Genomic DNA, 18,482 nt, shown 5'->3' with positions numbered 1-18,482 from the left:
TGTTTGTTTGTTGGTGTTTTTTCCTGAATATTTCACAAGAATATGCACATTATTAAACCAGTAACACGGCACAAATTATAATGCAGATTCTCCAAGCAAGTCAGGACGAGAGCAGCTCTGTTAGGGAAGTTTGCGTGGTCTAAAGTTGCTTAGGTGAACCATCGTATCCAGCTCAGAGAGTTAGCTCCGTTAGCTTGAATCTCAAAAGCAAAACTCCCCAAAGTCTCTCTGTTGTTCGGAGTATCCTTCTGGGATCTGTAACGAACAACCGACATCCCGCAGAGGAGAAACATTGATCTGGTTCACTAACCTTCCATCTGCAAGTACATCCACTTGTAAATACCCACCAGATGCGAATGAAAACCTCATTGCTGTGTGCGACATACTTATATTTTGACATGAGGGCCTTTTCCCATCCCCTCCAGGCCAAACCACCACCACAGAATCGAATCATTGTTTCAGCACGGTTTCTGAAACCAATCAAGGAGCCATGTCCTATATTGTGAGTTCCTTTTTTTCTTCTTCCCTGTATTCCAATGTTTAACTGTTATTGCACTGTAATTACACCTGCAACATTTGCTCTCCCAACATTCGATCTATTTATTTTTTAGTCCTCAGTTGATTTATTTGTGTTCTCTAATATGATAATAATATAACTGGAATAACTTCAGGTTTTCTTTCCTTTAGCGTGGTGGCTAACGGGGATGTCCTGAACCCTGCAATGAGGCTGTTGATCCACCAGAGGATGCTGGGCCAGTTTGAGAGAATATTAGAGATGATCACCGAGAAGATGGGTTTGAGAGTCCTGGGCGGAGTGCGAAGGTAGACAATCCTTTTCTGTCTTTTTTTTTTTCTTTAAGTGAAGCAAAATAGTGAAAAAAAAATAGAGGTGTTTTTTTTTTTTTAACCCAATAAACAATTCTATTTCCTGTTGTTGTTACCTAAATCCCAATTTTCAGTCCGCCACCACACGTTCACTCATACGTTGCAGGTGTTCTCATTTCACTTCCATTTTCATGAATAAATAAACTGCGTTTGTCGACCCAACAATAGTTTGTTTTATTGGCGTGTCAAGCGTCCTTAAGTTGTCATCATAATTATGCGTGCGTGCGTGCGTGTGTGTGTGTGTGTGTGTGTGTGTGTGTGTGTGTGTGTGTGTGTGTGTGTGTGTGTGTGCGCGCGCGCGTGTGTGTGTGTGCATGTGTGTATGGGTGTTTAGTCTGTACACCTATGAAGGCCAGCAAGTGACTGATGGGAATCAGCTGGAGAGTGGTCAGCTCTACGTGGCCGTGGGGAGAGAACGGTTTAAGAAGCTGCCGTACAGTGACCTGCTCTTCACGAAGCCACGAGGGTCACGGAGGGTCAACGGGTAGGCACCACCAACGGCCTCCTTTGAATCTGATGGAGAATGACGTAATGAATATCTTCAGCTGCACAATAGCAAGCCTCTTTTTATTTTAGAAAGAAAAAGCATTAGTTTTGGGGTTTTTAACCTCCATAAATTCACCCCCCCCCCAAAAAAAAACTTTCAGAGTACTTGAATGTTGTCAGATGTAGTATATTATATACCAGGATTGCAAATATATTTACGATGAAAATACATGTATGTAACATTTGAAATATGCATTTATATTGAGAAAGGTCCATCAGTATGTAGAATTCTGCTGGCACATGATGGATGTAGAAATTGCCAAACTGATACCATGGCAACCGTCGTTGACTTTTTTTTTTTTGTATGTGTTTCAGTACAGCGGCTAATCAACATTAAACACGTTTATAAGCGTTTTTGAGCTATGAGGCTAACAGCAGCCAAAAGATACACAGAACTCTTGTTGTCGCGTCGTATCAAACGTGATGAAAGTCTGTTTTGTGTTTACAGAATGAAAACGTACTCTCTGCCGCCGATCTACAGATTCTCAAAGCAAAATGGAAACGTAAGAAATGTTTGTGACTTTTCCATGAAATATTTCAATTTAAATGGCAACTTTAAAATTTAAAATGAGCATTAATCACGACTACGGCTTTCATGCTGTAGAAATCCTCACCTTGGCCTGTGTGTAGTCTTGCGTCGCTGATTCTGCTGTGATGCATCATTTTATAGTCAAGCTAAGTTCATCAGGGGGATGAAACTGGAAATGGGAAAGTTCAGTGGAGGCAAAGGGAGTATTGCTTTTATACTTGCATGCTTGTTGTGAATTCCTTATGAACCAAATCCTCATGAACTTTTGATAAATATGTGAAGCAGCGGTGAAAAATGTGGAGTTTTTGAAAAAAATAGTCATGCTGAAGCAACCTTAAACCTTATCTCAGCACTCCTAAAAAATAAATCATGACATTTACATTATTTTTGGGAGGTGGAGGCATTTCCTTCCTCGCACCTGTAAAGTTGCAGAAGAAGTACAGAAGATCTGAACGCCGTGGTGGCGCAGATAAAAACCATGAATCAAATGGAGTGTTGTCACCAAAACTGATGAAAGTTCCATTTAATTAGTCATTAACACTGAGGATGTGTCTTGTTACAGTTTCATGGTCTGACAAAGACTGTAGTTGGCTGTCAGCTCATGTTTGCGCTCTAAACTGCTGCTCACTATAATGAACAAGGGTGCCTTATTCATTGAGTGAAACATTTGAGGTTTTCCAAAATTAAAGCTTGTAAACAGTATATTCCATTTTTCATCACTACAATAACATTTTGTTTTTTTGTTTTTTGTTTTTTGGGTGTGTGGGTGTAAAACTCGTGCACAGGGCCTCTTGGTTCCTTTGGAATCGTCCTGTTATGAATTAAAAAGTCATATATCCTAAACTGTTGATTATCTGTAGATTTGTTGTAGCAGGACAGTTTTTAAGGGCCTGAAAATGTTATGCTCTTGTGAGGGTCTGAGGACTCCTAGCATTTAAACATCTGATACATAAGGAGCACGAGCGTGGCCTTTGAGAAGGAAAGAAATGTATTGAGCTTTTTTTTTCTTCCAAAAAGATGATCTGATTCATTTAACTTGATTTAATCCCTCTCAGAGTAAGTCCATGGTCCGGTGCAGCGATAGCGGAGATGGCGACCCAAAGGTCTCACCGCCAAGCCACAGCGGCAGCAACAAGGAACATCTGTCCTCTATTGTCCGCGAGATCTCTCAGGCCAGACTCCTGTCCTTCAGGAAGAAGAGGAGTGGACAAAGCATGACCCTGGGCATCTCTGACAATGGTAATAAGGAAACAAGTCATAAGAATTAATCAGATCAGGTGACTTGGCGAGTGTGAGGTCACATCTTGATGATCGTGGCCTCTGAGGTCAGTGCCTCTGTATGAATCAATTTTTGAAGGTGAAGGAGAAAACTTCACTTCTTGTTCCACTCATGACAGATTTATCAGGTAACACAAACACAAGGTGGTGCTGTGGTGCAGTGGTCAGCACTGTCGCCTCACAGCAAGAAGGTTCCAGGTTTGAGTCCCGGCTCCAGCACAGGATCTTTCTGTGTGGAGTCTCCATGTTCTCCCTGTTCCTGTGTGGGTTCTCTCTGGTACTCCAGCTTCCTCCCACAGTCCAAAGACATCAAGAGAGGACGAGGCTGATTGATACTCTAAATTGACCGTAGGTGTGACTGTGAGTGTGAATGGTTGTCTGTCTCTATGTTTTGGCCCTGTGATGGACAGAAGACCTGTTCAGGGTGAACCCCACCTCTCGCTTGAAAGCTGCTGGCCTTGCTAACCACTGCACCACCATACCACCAGTGTGTATGTGTGTGTGTGTGTGTGTGTGTATATGTGTCTCTATCTATCGGTATAGGTATATGTATATATAGATAGATAGATCTGTATGTTTAAGAATATCATCATAATCATCAATAGCTTTATATTCAGTCACTACATCACATTCAAATGTTATTCAGATAAAGTCAGCTCAACACATATTATTCTCATCCCTAACACAGGCTATTGCAGCTGCCCAAGAGGAACCACAAACTATTATTCCAGCATTGATGTATTTATAATCATTTTCTGTTACTATTTGCATTAATGCACCACATTCATGCAGGTGGTATAATCACCTCCCATCCACACACACACGCACAAAGTACAAAGTGGGCAATAAAATCATAACGCTTCCAGGCACAAACACAGCATGAAGATAGCTATTATTTGATGATCCACATGCATATGATGTCATACCGTCTCCTTATGTAACCTGCTGGATTCACATACGTCCACATAGTGGCACTGTTGCTCTGCAGGAAACAGTGGCATCAGGACGACAGCATAATGACCTTAAACACTACCACAAGAAACACATTACGTCATCTCTCAGTCTGCTCCAACATCAGACGGAAAACTTTGAATTTCCACTTGGATTTTGCTGGAGAGCTCAAGTCAAGATCAGGTTTTCTGTTCTTGCAGATGTTGTCGATTCATGGCAAAAACATATAAATTTACAACTAAGTTGAGAAGGAAGTAATAACATTTAGTCAGAAATGTTTCAAGTTTCCAGATAAATGGGTTCAGTGCACGCTGACCTTACCGTGACTACTACTGCAGTATGAGACACATTACGTCACCTCGTAGCTCATGATAGATGTTGCCTATTTTTTCCTCTGGCAGGAGAGTTGACAGCAGAAGCCCAAAGGAGCGCGGAGAATTGTGTCTGTGGTTCAGGGGAACTGACAGTTTGTATTAAAGGGAAGGGATGAGGGAAAATGTGTGTTTTTGTGAGGGTGTGTGTGCGTGTGCGTGTGCGTGCGCGCGCGCTCCTCAACTCCATTCTGCATCAGATCGTAAGGCTCGTCATATTAAAGGCATTGTATTATTGGTCTATGTGGGTGACATTGACCAGAGATTAAATTACCAGACAGCTCAGAAAACAAGATCAGACATCAGACAAGATCGTTTAACTGACACACTGTGGTGTAACCTTCACTATTTGACCTGTGCATTTTTTTCATCACGTCTTGTCATATTTGAAGTCGTATGTTTCTCTGTGGTGCTGATCAGATTTTGGACGGTTAAAGTTTCCCAAAAACACATTTATTCATATTGTTCATCGCCTCCCTCAAAGGAAATCGATGTTAAAATCGTATTTTGGCTTCTTAAAAGTAAACAAGTTGTAAAATATTAGCTTTCCATTGGTGTACCAAAAACAAAATTAGTTCCATAGCCATTAGCAGTTAAGAGTTATGATGGTGTTTGTCCACTTTGGCTTCCCAGTGGGAACACTTTGCTCATATCATCTTTGTTCAGTGATTCACAGTAATACACAAATTGTTTTGGTGTTATTTTTCCCTTTTGGAAATCCTGCCTTGGCTGTGTATGATGTAAACACATCTCATTCTAGTGCCAGAGAGAAAAAGAGCCCAGCCAAAAAGTTATGTGACTGGTGGAGGCTGTGAAAAGAGCACAGCGTGAAACTGACTGAGAGCTCTGCTGTGCTGGAACATTAGAGCAAAAACAAATGGTTGTCACACAGGTGTCTGGTCATTATACATGTATCTGTGACAAAGGATGGATAGAAGTATGTACGGACACAGCATTCTCCCTCTGTTCTCACTCTGTTGTGACAGAGGTCCGTTTTTGGTGTCAGTGTGTGTGTGTGTGTGTGTGTGTGTGTGTTGATACGCTTGTGCCCATTTCTCGCTGTCTATTAGCTGCTGAGAGGACAACTCCAGCGGGTTCTGTCACAAAGATCCATAATCTTCTGCTCCAATCGAGTGAAGACAGCAGCCACGGAGTTTCAGAGAAAAATGAGTGTTAGTATATGTGATGGTGGGGGGTTAGCGTGGCAACTCATGCACCAAAGGGAACTGAATTTATTTGAGCTCACGAAAGTTGCAGTTTACACTGGTATTGGTCGAGACACATCATGTCCAGCAAAAAAATACGAAACTGTCGTTGTTATTGAAGTGAGATTGTCCTTTGACCTTTTGTGATATAACTTCATCACATCCTCATTTAATTTCCGTTAGACATTTATGGGAATTTTTTTTTTAAGTGGGTAAATTCTAGAATTGAAGCCTGAAACTTATTTATGTGTGTCGTCACGGTAACATTGACCTTTAAACACCAAAATCTAATCAATTCATCCGCAAGTCCAAGTGAATATTTGAGCCATACTGGAAGAAATTCCCTCCAGGCTCCCCTGAGCAATGGCTTTCACGTGAGATGACAGTAACCCTGACCATTCACCGCCAACATCCAGGTGTATATTTGTGCCAGATTTTGAAAAGAGAAAGGGAATGAAAAGCTGGATGGACGGACGACTCAAAAACTTAGCACCTCGTACCCACAGATGTCACTGACGCAGAGGTAAGAGCAATTGATTTAAAAGATTTAAGCAATGAGACACGCCGTCTGCTGCACGTCTCATTCGATACGTCAGACGGCACTTTTAAAAAGCTAAGCTTCACGTGCTTATGTTCATTTTCAATGTAGATATAATCTGTTAGCAGCTGTTGCTAAACCTCAAAATAGAAATTGCATGTTTATCAGGGTGCAGGAAGGGCCTTGGAGACTAGTTTGGTTAAATGACTCTCTTGAGAAGAGGCGAGGGGAGAAGTAAATAAAGCAGCAGGAATCCAAAGAAATATTGGAGAAGATTAAAGGATGTTTTGACAGGTGATGGAAGTAAGCTAAGATAAAGGCGAGGAGCGAATGAAAAAAGAGAATAGAGGGAAGATAATATAGGATGAATCGAATATGATGACTATTTTGAGATGGCGAAGAACCAGTCTTGGGTGGATAAAAAAGAGCATGAAGATATTGAATGGTAGGGGACTGGCTGGGGTTGGGATAATTGCCTTTCATTTGGTAATCTCTCCATTTAGAGTCATCAAAGCAGGATTTGACTTGCTTCTGCCCCTTGCTGAAGCCAAATTGCTGCACTGAAAATCAACAAAAGAGCCTGTTACTCCGAAGACAGAGAGAGAGAGAGAGAGAGAGAGAGAGACAGAGAGGTGTGCGTGGATAAGATAAGAGACAAGAAAAGCAGTGAGAGGTAGAGAGAACAGAATGGAGAGCAGAGGCAGGTCCATTCACAGAATAGGAAGTGTGTGATGATAATCACAGCTCCTTACACATGCTTCTGTACAAGCGCGACACTGCTGCTTAGGAGGATTTTTGATTACCAAAATTATGTGCTTGTGTTCATTGACCTGCTTCTGAGTGTGATTGGCATTCATCCAAGTAAATTGTTCTTTGATTAACGGTCAGCACTTGTCCAACAATTAGCGGATGTGTTGCTTGCACATGTACAGGGGTGCTGTGTTAGAGTTGGCGCCAGTGAACAGGTTTTTTTTTCAAAACATTGAATTCAACAGGGCTCTCGATGCAAGTTGAGCCTGAATGAATTCAACGTATGAGCTGGTTGTAGAACTGCACATGTATCTACTTGGATGGTGGGCAGGGTTAGACTAATAACTTTCGTGCACGAGGCAGCCTGGTCAGTGTGGCTGTTGTGGAACGATGTTAGTCCATCTGTGCTAAAGCAGCATGCTAACTCTTCAGTCTGCACTGGGTTTAAAGAAAAACACTGCACATTTTGAGGAGGAATCACGACCCTCCATGCTGCTTTCAACTGTGTGTTCTTACTTTACATTCTGGTGTGTTTGTGTCATTGAACATGACGTGCCAGCGCGACCTGATAGCGGCTGTATGCACGCATATTAGACAGACATTGTGTACATGAAATGACGGTGACCTTTGACCACCAAAGTCTTTTAAGTCCGTCCTTGAATCCAAAGTGGATGTTTGTGCCAAATTTGAAGAAATGTCCTCAAGATATTCCTGAAATATCATGTCAACAAGAATGAGACGTACCACGGTTGTTGCCTGCATGGAGGCATAACAAGAAAATGATATTGGATAAATTATATATCAGTTTTTAAATCTCTATGACTGTGGCTGTGTGCAGAAGTCAAAGGTTATTGTAGAACATTTCGGCCAGGTTTATCTTGCCTTGTGTATTTAAATATATCAGTACAAGTGAGGTCCAAAAAACCCTAGGTAAGCCAGGGGCTAATAATGACATCAAGGACACCCACTTTACACAAAACCTCCTGTTCTGAATAGCCTGCTGCTTCCTTTTTATGTACAAGGCTTCATCTTTCAATGCAGCAGGTGCAATTCACTTTATAATGGATCCACTTTATGTCCATCCCTTTTATTTCACTCCCTTTGATTCCAAGTCAAGGCAGTTTTCAGGTGAGTAATTTTCCTGAAAATCTGAACGGAAACATTCCTGGTCTCATTGAATATAAGATGAAGACAGGCTCCTGGTTTGTGTTTGTGTGTGTGTGTGTGTGTGTGTGTGTGTGTGTGTGTGTGTGTGTGTGTGTGTGTGTGTGCGCGCGTCTGCTCACACGCACGAGTCATCTAGCCAGATCAACCCGCTGCTTCCAGTGTCATAAAATGCTGCCTGGAGGTATTAGCCTTGTTAGCATACGTATCTGTAATGCCTGTCAGAATGAAACGAGGTTCAAAACAGAGTTGGGAGGAAGGAGGCGTGTACACAAAGAAGTTGTGTAAAATCGTGTGCTGGTGTCAAAAAAAAGAAGCTAAGAAGCGAAGGATGTGAGATGGCAACATTTAAAGGAAGTTTTTTTTTCTGTTGGCATTCTCAATAAGAGTGGAGCTTTGCATTGGAAGAGTGTGTGTGTGTGTGTGTGTGTGTGTGTGTGTGTGTGTGTGTGTGTGTGTGTGTGTGTGTGTGTGTGCTGTCTTCGTGTGAGCAAATGTCACATCTCAGGCAACACAGCCATCCTTCCCTCCTTCATTCTCCACGTCCTTTAATCTCTCCCTTTTCACTACGGCAGAAAAAGGTTCTCCATGACCCTTTGATGCAGGATTACTGGATTAAAGAGTGGGATAGCTGTGCTAATCTGCCACGTTAATCTGGTAACAAGTGTTTCAGCTGTGACATATAACAGTGCCGGCTCTGACATACAAAGTATAGGGTTTGGGTAACGTCTGACACTTTCACTGGCACAAATTTTCTTAATGTCTGTCACGTCTAATCTAGTCGTCTTTGCATGTTTTTGTCCTTATTTTGAGGTTGAGCACACAGACGCACATCTGGGGTGGTTGTGATAGGAGCATCAGCAACTTCAGGGTTTGTCTGCCTGGAACAGCTTTGACACACGACCTAAAGGGCATAAGTAAATAGCTTACGTGTGGGGAGATGGAAAGTTTACATCACGCGTTAGAGCTGGGCGTAGCAGGGCTTCCAGAGTTTGTGTGTGTGCCGCAAGAAGAAAATTCTTTGTGTTCATCAGCGTCACTTTTAATGCGGTGGCTCGTACTTTTTGACGGTTGTGTATTCCTCATAATTGCCTGTCATTGATTAGTTTGGTTTTTATTTCGTCTTGACAAATTTTCATTTTTTAAATTTCATCACCCTTGCCTTTGATTTCCTTCTTCTGCCTGTAACTTACTTTTGTTCTTACCCATTTAAAAGGAGAAAAATAAACATTGCAAAAGATGTAAATCAGTGCGATGCAGATTTTAAATGATGAAACCCCTGCCCTAATTAAAGCTAGCATTTAGCATTTCCGGTGAATGAGAGGGCAGGAGAACCCGATGGTAGGATGGTGCATGAAGGAGTGAGCACCATGGGTCGAATATCACTTCCTTTGTCCACCAGGTGGTGTTAGAGATCCCACTCTTACCATATGTTTTGTTTCTGTCTGTCCTGTCAGCACAACAGTGTCCTTTTGTGTACAGGGTTCAATCTAATGATAAGCATTATATCAGGTGTTTTACCACTAGATGGCGCGATGACTATGACTGCAATTCAGGTTGTAGAAGTTGTCAAGCTGGGACTCTCATCTCATCCCTAACATGTGAAGTTTGGTAAACATTGGACCACGTGGTGTCCAGTTAGCACAGTTTTGTGTTCTATGGGGAAATACCAAATTTAGCTTCCATGCCACGGTAACACCAAAAACCCAGGCTTCACAGTTACACATCACCAAGCTCTAAGGGTGTTTCTGATCTAGTTTGAGATGGATCTGATTGACCCACGAGGAGGAGAACAACAAACTCAATATTTGTCGCATTGCCACCAGGTGTTGCTTTGAATCATTTGCCCCCCAATTGTAATTGCTTTTTGCTCAATGCTGGTGACAGGCAAACATTCAAATGGCACCAAAAACATGAGCACTGGCGAAGGTAATTAAAGTGCTTAGAGGAGCCATTTGGTATAAAACTTAATTTAATGAAGAACAGCGGATGGTGAAGTCGGAGAACTCCATGAATTATTAAAATATATAACTAAAACGCTGACCTTTATAAAGATGACGGCCTGTCTGGCAGCTGCATAGATAGAGAGAGCTAACAGCTGATCACACGCCACATTGGTAACACTTAAGAACCTCTTTTTTTTTTTTTAACAGATTCACCCTGGGAGCATGTCGTAATTATTAGACATGTATTGTTATTCGTAAATTCCAAATTGGTGTTTAGAAAAAAAAAAAAACGAAACGATTTGACGTATATTTTTATGTCGCAGATATGCACTTCTGTCTAGTTTCATTGAATGGTTGTATTACAATCATGTTAAAACAGTTTCATGATGTGAGCTGTTGGGTGAGTTATTCTAATACAGTATTTTCTTGATTATTGTATGCAAGCTTTTGCTCATCTCGTGTCGATGATCGATAGAGAGAATATCATGAAACCACATCGGGTGGATATTTACCTTTCCAGTTACATGAACCTGCTATAGAGGACTGTACGGTTAATCCCATAGAATATGAATTAAAGATGCATAACTAATTTTATAAAACAACAGGGTTCTTTGGTGACTGCGGGCCATTCTGTCATTAAATGATCTCACCAGGACTCTGGCTCACTTGCTGAGTGGCAACATTTCATAATTGCCATTTGGAGTTACTACCCATGTTGTTTTACACACCCTCATAACTCAGCCCTGTGCTGACTGAGGTAATTCAACCGGGTGTAAATAAGCGATGTACATTGTACTGTATGGTGATGTACACAGGTTTTGTGTGCAGTGATTTAGGTACGTTAAGTAGTATATCAAGACTTGAGTGCCTATTAAACAGTGAGCTAATCTTTCCTGTGTGCTTTGCCCAGCATCGTCGCAGCTGTTAAGAAAAGAAAAAATATTACCTTACAAGCCTACGCATGGTTCGAGTAGAAATAAAAAGAGCAAGATCTGGCTTCGCTGCACCAGCAGATTTCTGCTCGGCATGGTTACCCTCCCCTAGCACATCAGGCCGGGGAGATATCCACCAGTGAGAGACAGACAGACAGACTTCATCGCGCGAGGCAGTGTTGTGCAGAGTCTGTGTCATTCGTTTTTATCATTAGAGAGGCATTACGGCTAGCTACTCTCTCAAAAACTGGTTTGTAAACCCGTTAGCTCACGACTAGCTTCCTGACTAGCTTGTCAACTTTACAAACTCGGTCCTCTGGCTTGGAACAGAAAGAAACAGAACATGTCATGAGTGACTAGAAACAAGTCCATTATAGAGGCAGAGTAAATATGATGGCAAGGCTACAGACTGGCCCGAGAGCACGACATCCCCCCTTGGCTCTCTTCCTTTAGCACTCTTAAACACGCCAAATGTTTCCCAGGTTTGTACGTGTTTAATCTTCCCTCAGAGAGCTTTTCTTTTATCTCGGGTATCCTCATTTCTTTGACACTCGATTTTGAATGCATAAAAGGGAGCTACAGCAGTGTGACGGTGCAGTGCAGGTTCATGGGTCGGCTCAGACGCAGGGATCCACAGGAGGGGTGACCTTGCTGTGATTTATATCATTGTTTTATTAATGAAAGATTCAGCACAGTGATGCTTTGATTCAGTCAGAAAAGCTAACTGTGGAATGTTCGTGGGGGGGGGGGGGTGTCATTTATTCAGTTTCAGATGTTGTTTTTTTTTCTGAGTTAGTGCAGCTTCTCTGAGCACAGCCATTTCTCAGCACACAGAGGGGGCGTGGCCTATTCTGTTCACAAGACATTTAGGCTGTCTTCCCCATGTCCCTCATGGTTCCATTTACTAAGTTTGGCATCAGTGGCTTTTGCATTGCTTGGCTGAGTTAGAAATGGTTTGAATTTCATTTTTTGCCACCCAGAGTAGATTTGTTTTGTGTTAATAACCCCTGTAGTACAGTACACAGTGAAATCATGCCTTTTTCCTTCTTGATAAGCGATCAGGACCTGAGAATTTGATATTCCAAACACTGTCGTACAAACAATTCTTCCTCGCGTCCTCTCACTTTTACATTCACTGTCATTTTGTAACAAAGAGAAACTAGTAGGGCGTGTGTGTGAGAGAGAACAATATAAGTATGAAAGAAAGTTTAGTTGTGTTTTTGCAGGAGCATAGCGGGGTCTGTGTGTGTGTGTGTGTGTGTGTGTGTGTGTGTGTGTGTGTGTGTGTGTGTGTGTGTTGTCGTTTCGAAACCAAGTATGAATGATTTCTCAAGGGGCCTATCATCGTAGTTTACTACTTCCTATCACTTCATCTTCAGTTGTATTTTCTTACATTTCTCTCGAATAACAGTCATTAACTTTACCTTTCATAAGGATGGCAGCTAAAGCCATTTATATGAATAATTGTACTCACTTACTGTTGCATTCTTGTTTTATCTCACTCTGATGGATGAGGTGTTTCTTTGCCTCTGAGGCGTGTGTGTGTGTGTGTGTGTGTGTGCGCGCGCGCGCGTGTGTGTGTGTTTGTGTGGAAATTGTGTAGAAGTGAAAAAAAGTATTTCTGTGCTTTTGCATGATAAAACAGAAACACATAACACAAAATATACACACAAACTGCCAATATGGAATGCTAAATCCCAGATATATTGAATTTAATGAGGAGAAAGAGGATGAGATCCTAAATATTATATTTATATCATTTACCATTTTCATGAGCCTGTGCCTCGCCTTTAAATCATTTTAAGACGTTTAGAGTCGCGGCGGCTCATTCACTGCTTACACTCATTCGTTTGGCCCTGCCTCTTAATGAATGCGGGCAATTTCCATAAAATATTCTTAAAGAGGTCCGTTATTATTACCATAACGTTTCATCTTCCACCATAGCTAAACTTCAATCAGTTTTGCATTTGAAATGCATTAAATGTCTTCATAAAGTCTTCTAATCTCTACCCGAGTCATTTTTCTTCTGTAGCTGGTTGGAGGAGAAAGGGGAAACTAATATTACAGACATTAATTACAGTGTTGTTGTTTTTAAAGACTCTTTTGCTGCATATTTCTGATTGGAAATTTCACCAGCATGCAGTGTTCCAAAACAAGTGTGTAATTATGTTGTTTATCAGAGCTTCTGGTTGTGTGATGTTTAGGGTTAATTACTCCAAAGCCTTTGATGCACATGTTCACTTGAAAACTAAAAATTCTCTATTAATTTTGCACTCCAACGAACCTGCCTCGCTGAGCTGATTGCCTCCATTGAACGAGCGTGTTGCTGCTATTGAGTTGTGGTGTTATGTCTTCATTTAAATATGATCCACAGCATCACTAGTTCAGACAGGAAATGGTGATTGGTGCTTCCTCTTGGGGCCGGAGCGAAATGTTGTCTCCAAAAACGAATGTTCAGACTATCGTACGAGTCGCTGTCTTAACCTCAACAGCTGCTGCCTGAGTTAAATAGTCCGTCTTGGATAGAAATTTTGATCGATTTATCTTTTCGAAATGAAACGGAGGAGCCTCATTGAATGGAATATCTTCCCCACTTAAAAATGAAAACATAGCGCTTGCCTTATAAAAAACATGCGTCCACATTTTCAGTTAGTCTACCAGGATGAATCAACCGCAGTGTAACCTCAGGCAATCGTATATCCACAAGAAAATCAAAAAAATATTGCACAGATGTTGCAGAAATTGCTTTTTCTTTGTAAAATATATATATAATTTGTATATATATATATATATGTTTTTTAATTATTGCTACTTTTTGATTGAGTAAAACAGTGTTATTTCAAGAAAAAGTACTGCAAAAATGAGCAGTCATTTGCATGCGTTTTTCTTGATTCAGTTTCATTTCACATCGCAGTACTGTGCACAATACTCCTGATATATTTTTCTACAAATTGTGCAGCACTATTTTGAGTGCTGAGATGGAAAGACTCAACAAAGTGTTGGGATGATGACTGGTGGTGGAGGAGAACGGCCGGGCTTCTGTTTCTGAAGGTTTGCGGCTGTAGGTGTAACCTTCACACCCACGACCTTAATGATGATAATGACAACGTTCTAATGACATTTGAAGCTTGAATCCACTCACGACCTTCAGCTTTCCAGCTGTGCTCCTTCCCCTGAGAACATGTAAAATGTTTACTAGCTCTCTCTCTCTCTCTCTCTCTCTCTCTTTCTCTGGCACAATTCCATTGTCTGGCGTAGTTGTTTACTGTAGGAAAGAGAGTGAGACGTGTTTCTCCTCTTGACCACAAGGTGTCACTCTTGGTATGTGTTTCTCCAAGCCTGAAAATTACAAGATACCAAAGAAAGGGCTCTATAATAATAATAATAATAATAACAATAATAATAATAATAATAGATACAGAAATAAATAAAAATCTTACATAATTAATGGCTTTCTTATCTGAGGTGCTTGGAGTTGTTTCATAGAGGCATATTAAACAAATTATGTCATCATTAATGTATATTGCCTAGCATTATGATTTATATTTGGCTCCATTTACTATTTTTCTATCACAGTTGTGTCTAATTCACTCAAGGCAAGTCCAGTCAGCTGACGCCTGTGTGAGGTAAACATCTAAACATGTACAGCAGGACGACACCTCTTGTCCCCTCACATGCCCTAACAAGCTCAAAGGCTACATGATATCAATATGAAACACAGCTTCCTATATGTCAGATCCCACTGCTGTGAATCAGCTCTTGAATCATCTTGAAAGCCGCTGCTGCTGCCGCCGCCGCCGCCGTCGCTGCTGCTGCTCAGCTTTTTTTCCTCTCTCGTTCTCTCTGTTTCCAGATGACCTGGAATCAAAGACTGATGATGGAAACGCTGAAGGCAAATCCCCTCAAGACCAGACAACTGAAGAGGTACGGTGTCATCCATAAAAGACGATTGTTGGCACTAACAATGCTATCTTTGTAAAGAGATGTCCTGTAGGTATTGTGTTTGATCACCGGGACACGGAACATTTTGTGGCCTGTATCTCTAATCCATAGTGCACGTGACTTTGTGCCATCAGCAACCGTTTGTCAATCCCGATCTAATTTACTAGTGCTGAGCCACGTATATTTGAATTGATTTGAATGCAAGCTTTATTAATGAAGAATGACTTTCTTTGAAATGAGTGAATACACTTTTGGAAGCGTAGAGTTTCTACTACTTTTTGAACAATATACAGCATCCATGAATTCATTATTCTAGTCAGTTCTGTGGTATTATTGCTTCATAGAAACCTGCATCAGTCGTTTCAAAGGCCTCAGTGGAGAATGGAGAAAAGGAGGAAGGCAAGGATGAGGCTTCTGCTGAATCTACGCCTGAAGAGGACACTTCAGCCAGCAAAGAAGAGAGGAAGGAAAATGAGGATACATCTTGTCAAATAGAAGGAGAGGCAAGGGAGGCAAATGGAGAGACAAATAATGAAAAAGAGGGAGAGGCAACAGCAGAAGAGCCTGAAGAGAAAGAGGGGGTAAAGGAGGAGAAGGAGGTGAAGGATGAGGTAGAAGAGGAGGAGGTAAAAGAAGAAAAGAAGGATGAGGCAGAAGAGAAGGAGGAGGTTGTAGATGAGAGTAAGGATGAGGTGAAGGCTGAGGAGCCAGACTCCAGTGAAAGCAACGGTGAAAAGGCTCAGGAAAGTAAAGATGAAGAGGATGGAAGCCCTACATCCTCTGAGGGTGAAAAGAATGAGCAAAATATAGAAGAAGAGAAGGAAGCTAAAGAAAAGGAGGATAACACTGAAAACCCAGTTAATGATGGAGACACAGGGGAGGAGCAGAAAGAAAAAGAAGGCAGCAATGACCCAGGGACGACTCAGGCTGATAATGAGACAAATGAGGACGATAACAGCACAAGTAGCAATGGTAACCAGGTAGAGAATGTGAGCAAAACAAAAGAAGGTACCGCCGAGGAGTCGGGTAAAGATGAGAGGGAGGTGAACGGAGAGGTCAGTGGAGAAGATGATGAAGTGAGGAGCGAAGCGGAGCTGAAGATGGAGGAGAAAAATTCAGCCAGTCAAAACGACGGCGCCGTAAATGAAGAGAAAAAGGAGGATGGTGATGGTGAGAATCAAGGTATAAGCAAGAAAAGGGAGGAATATGGAAGGAATGCTCCTGGATGAGCAGTGCCTAATATGGAAAGCAATATTTTTTGTTAGAAATAATGAGCACAACTTCCTAGAAAGCAACACTTGACTAAAATTATATAAAATTACTGCAAGGCCTGGATAAGTTCTGCTTTGAAAAAGGTACCAAATCATGGAATTGATGGAACTGAATGGCCGCCTGCTGAATGATAAACAAGGAACAGTATGTATTCAAATGCTATTTATTGAAAAATTATAACGTGTCTGGAACAGGCAATGAAAACAAGTCTATAATAATAGAAGGTTATTTTTAATGAACATTTAGTCTACTTTAACCTTCTTTTGCTCTATAGTTTCTCAATATTCACAAGAAACAATCAAAGGTAGCTCCAGTCAATAGTGTATTTATCTTGCTAGATGCGCGTGCGTGTGTGTCTGTGTGTGTCTGTGTGTGTGTTTGATGGGGTTCCTTTTTTGTGTTTTTGAATCTTACAAAAAAGAAAATATGATGCAAATTCAGGATATCGTCAGCCACATGCTGTCGGCCAAGTTTTTAATGTATGTGTCCTATTGAATAGGTTGCCATGAATTATTTATTACATTCACACTCACATGTTAACAGTCCCCGAAGAATGAAGTCTTGAATTGAATTTTGATCTTTAGTTGAACATCTGGAGGGATTTCAATAACATAGCACAGTAGCTCCAATCAGAGAGTCAGGATCGATCACTTTGGTCTTCTTCTCCGCTACGAGCAGGGAACGAAGACTTAATTACTGCTTAAACACTTTTCTGTTTTGTGTTGTCATCATGTGGACGTTAGCGTGTCGCGCGCACCTGAAGCCCTGCTGTGATGCTCCAGAGCCGCTAGCGTGGCTCTCTGGTCTCCATCTCCAATCAGAGGACACTGAGAAGGAAATGATTACCGCTGCTCTTTATCTTTTATTCCCACCTCTTTTTAATCACTCCAACTTCAGGAAAATTGAGATCCGAATTATGATTTTGTAAAAATCTTAATATCGATGAAAAATAAAGCTGTGAAAGAGGAAACTCAATGGCCAGTGTTTCTTAAATTGGGTGAGTGTGGAGGGGTTAGTAAGGCTGCTGCTGTAACTGCTGCTCTGGGAAAATGTATCACACAGAAACTCCATGAACCAGGATAATGAGTGAACTCACGGTAGTAAAAGAAGAAAAGTGAAAGGTTTAAGGTCTAATAGTAGCTCATCAGAACCAGCGCATTGTTGCCCGTCACCCATGATGGGTGCAGCCCACTAGCTGTGACTCCCTCTGGGCTCCTTGCACTACACCTGTCGCATTTCCATACTTGATGTGTATTTTCCCATAGCACATCAAAAATGTCAATATTTAAAAAAAAAAAACAACATATATATATATTTTTTTTTTTTTTTGCTAAAAGTTTGTATGTTCTTATGTTGTTGTTTTTTTTCAAAAAGAGTAAAGGCACAGGGGATGGAGACATTCTGACCCCTAGAACTCATATAACTGGCCAGTCGTAACAGCTGAACTACCTCCTGAATATTCCCACATTTTTTATTTCTACATTGTTATTCATCATGGACATCATGGGTGACATCAGCTGGCATGAAAGAGCAATTGCAACTTGCCTGACTGAAAATGATTTCTCAAAACTTCTCTACAGTCGTCACTGCAGACGTCCGAGATGACCTCTTCTTCATCAACCGCTCGTTTGCTGCAGCTGTTTGTGTTGCCTGTACTGCCGTCTTCTGGCAAAGTTGTGCAGCCTAATTTATTTGTTCCAAACCAAATGTGCACAATTGGCATTCACTTTTTTTTTTTTTGCAACAAATCCGAAGTTCCAAAGAAACACGACCATTTAGGCACTGTTGCCATGCGAAGACGGGAAGACAGATTTGAGTGGAGCCGTAGCTCCTCTCTGCAGTGACTCACTTTAGTCTCTCGACGGTGCTAACTTATTTCGGCTAAAATAACAAATTAGGCTTTTAAAGTAGCCCCAAGTGGGATAACCAAATAAAGTAAAGAGTAAGTGCTTCAGAATTTTAATGAAGAACAGTGCTTGGGTAGAGCTTCAGTTCCACTCGTGCTTTATTTGTTGGCTAAAAGGATTGGAAGGTAGGGAGAGGCTCTCATAGCCGGTTAGATGAGCCTCAACACCTACACCCCAACATGCATGTGCCGGGGAGATTTTATTCAAGCAAATTCATAGTGAAACCCCACCCAAATGGGAAACTCCTACTTTACCAAACAATATAA

At 41.3% G+C, this 18,482-nt stretch overlaps 1 protein-coding gene across 1 annotated transcript in view; it reads left to right on the top strand.

Annotated features, from left to right (window-relative positions):
• LOC147253644 (uncharacterized) overlaps nucleotides 1-17,193 on the top strand; it is a 21,392-nt gene extending 4,199 nt beyond the window's left edge. The window contains exons 3-9 of the mRNA XM_086217322.1: nucleotides 426-502; nucleotides 688-822; nucleotides 1,220-1,369; nucleotides 1,880-1,934; nucleotides 3,016-3,199; nucleotides 14,949-15,019; nucleotides 15,382-17,193. Coding sequence (XP_086073448.1) covers nucleotides 426-502; nucleotides 688-822; nucleotides 1,220-1,369; nucleotides 1,880-1,934; nucleotides 3,016-3,199; nucleotides 14,949-15,019; nucleotides 15,382-16,266 — 1,557 coding nt within the window. The 3' untranslated portion in view covers nucleotides 16,267-17,193. The remainder of the gene's footprint in view (nucleotides 1-425; nucleotides 503-687; nucleotides 823-1,219; nucleotides 1,370-1,879; nucleotides 1,935-3,015; nucleotides 3,200-14,948; nucleotides 15,020-15,381) is intronic.
• The last annotated feature ends 1,289 nt before the right edge of the window (nucleotides 17,194-18,482 follow it).

This window comes from Aulostomus chinensis, chromosome 11 (assembly GCF_037954235.1).
Source record: "Aulostomus chinensis isolate RoL2024-O1b breed Wild chromosome 11, RoL_Achi_v1.0, whole genome shotgun sequence".
In the NCBI taxonomy this organism is placed as follows: Eukaryota; Metazoa; Chordata; class Actinopteri; order Syngnathiformes; family Aulostomidae; genus Aulostomus; species Aulostomus chinensis.
This window is presented reverse-complemented; position numbering and strand designations above follow the sequence as displayed.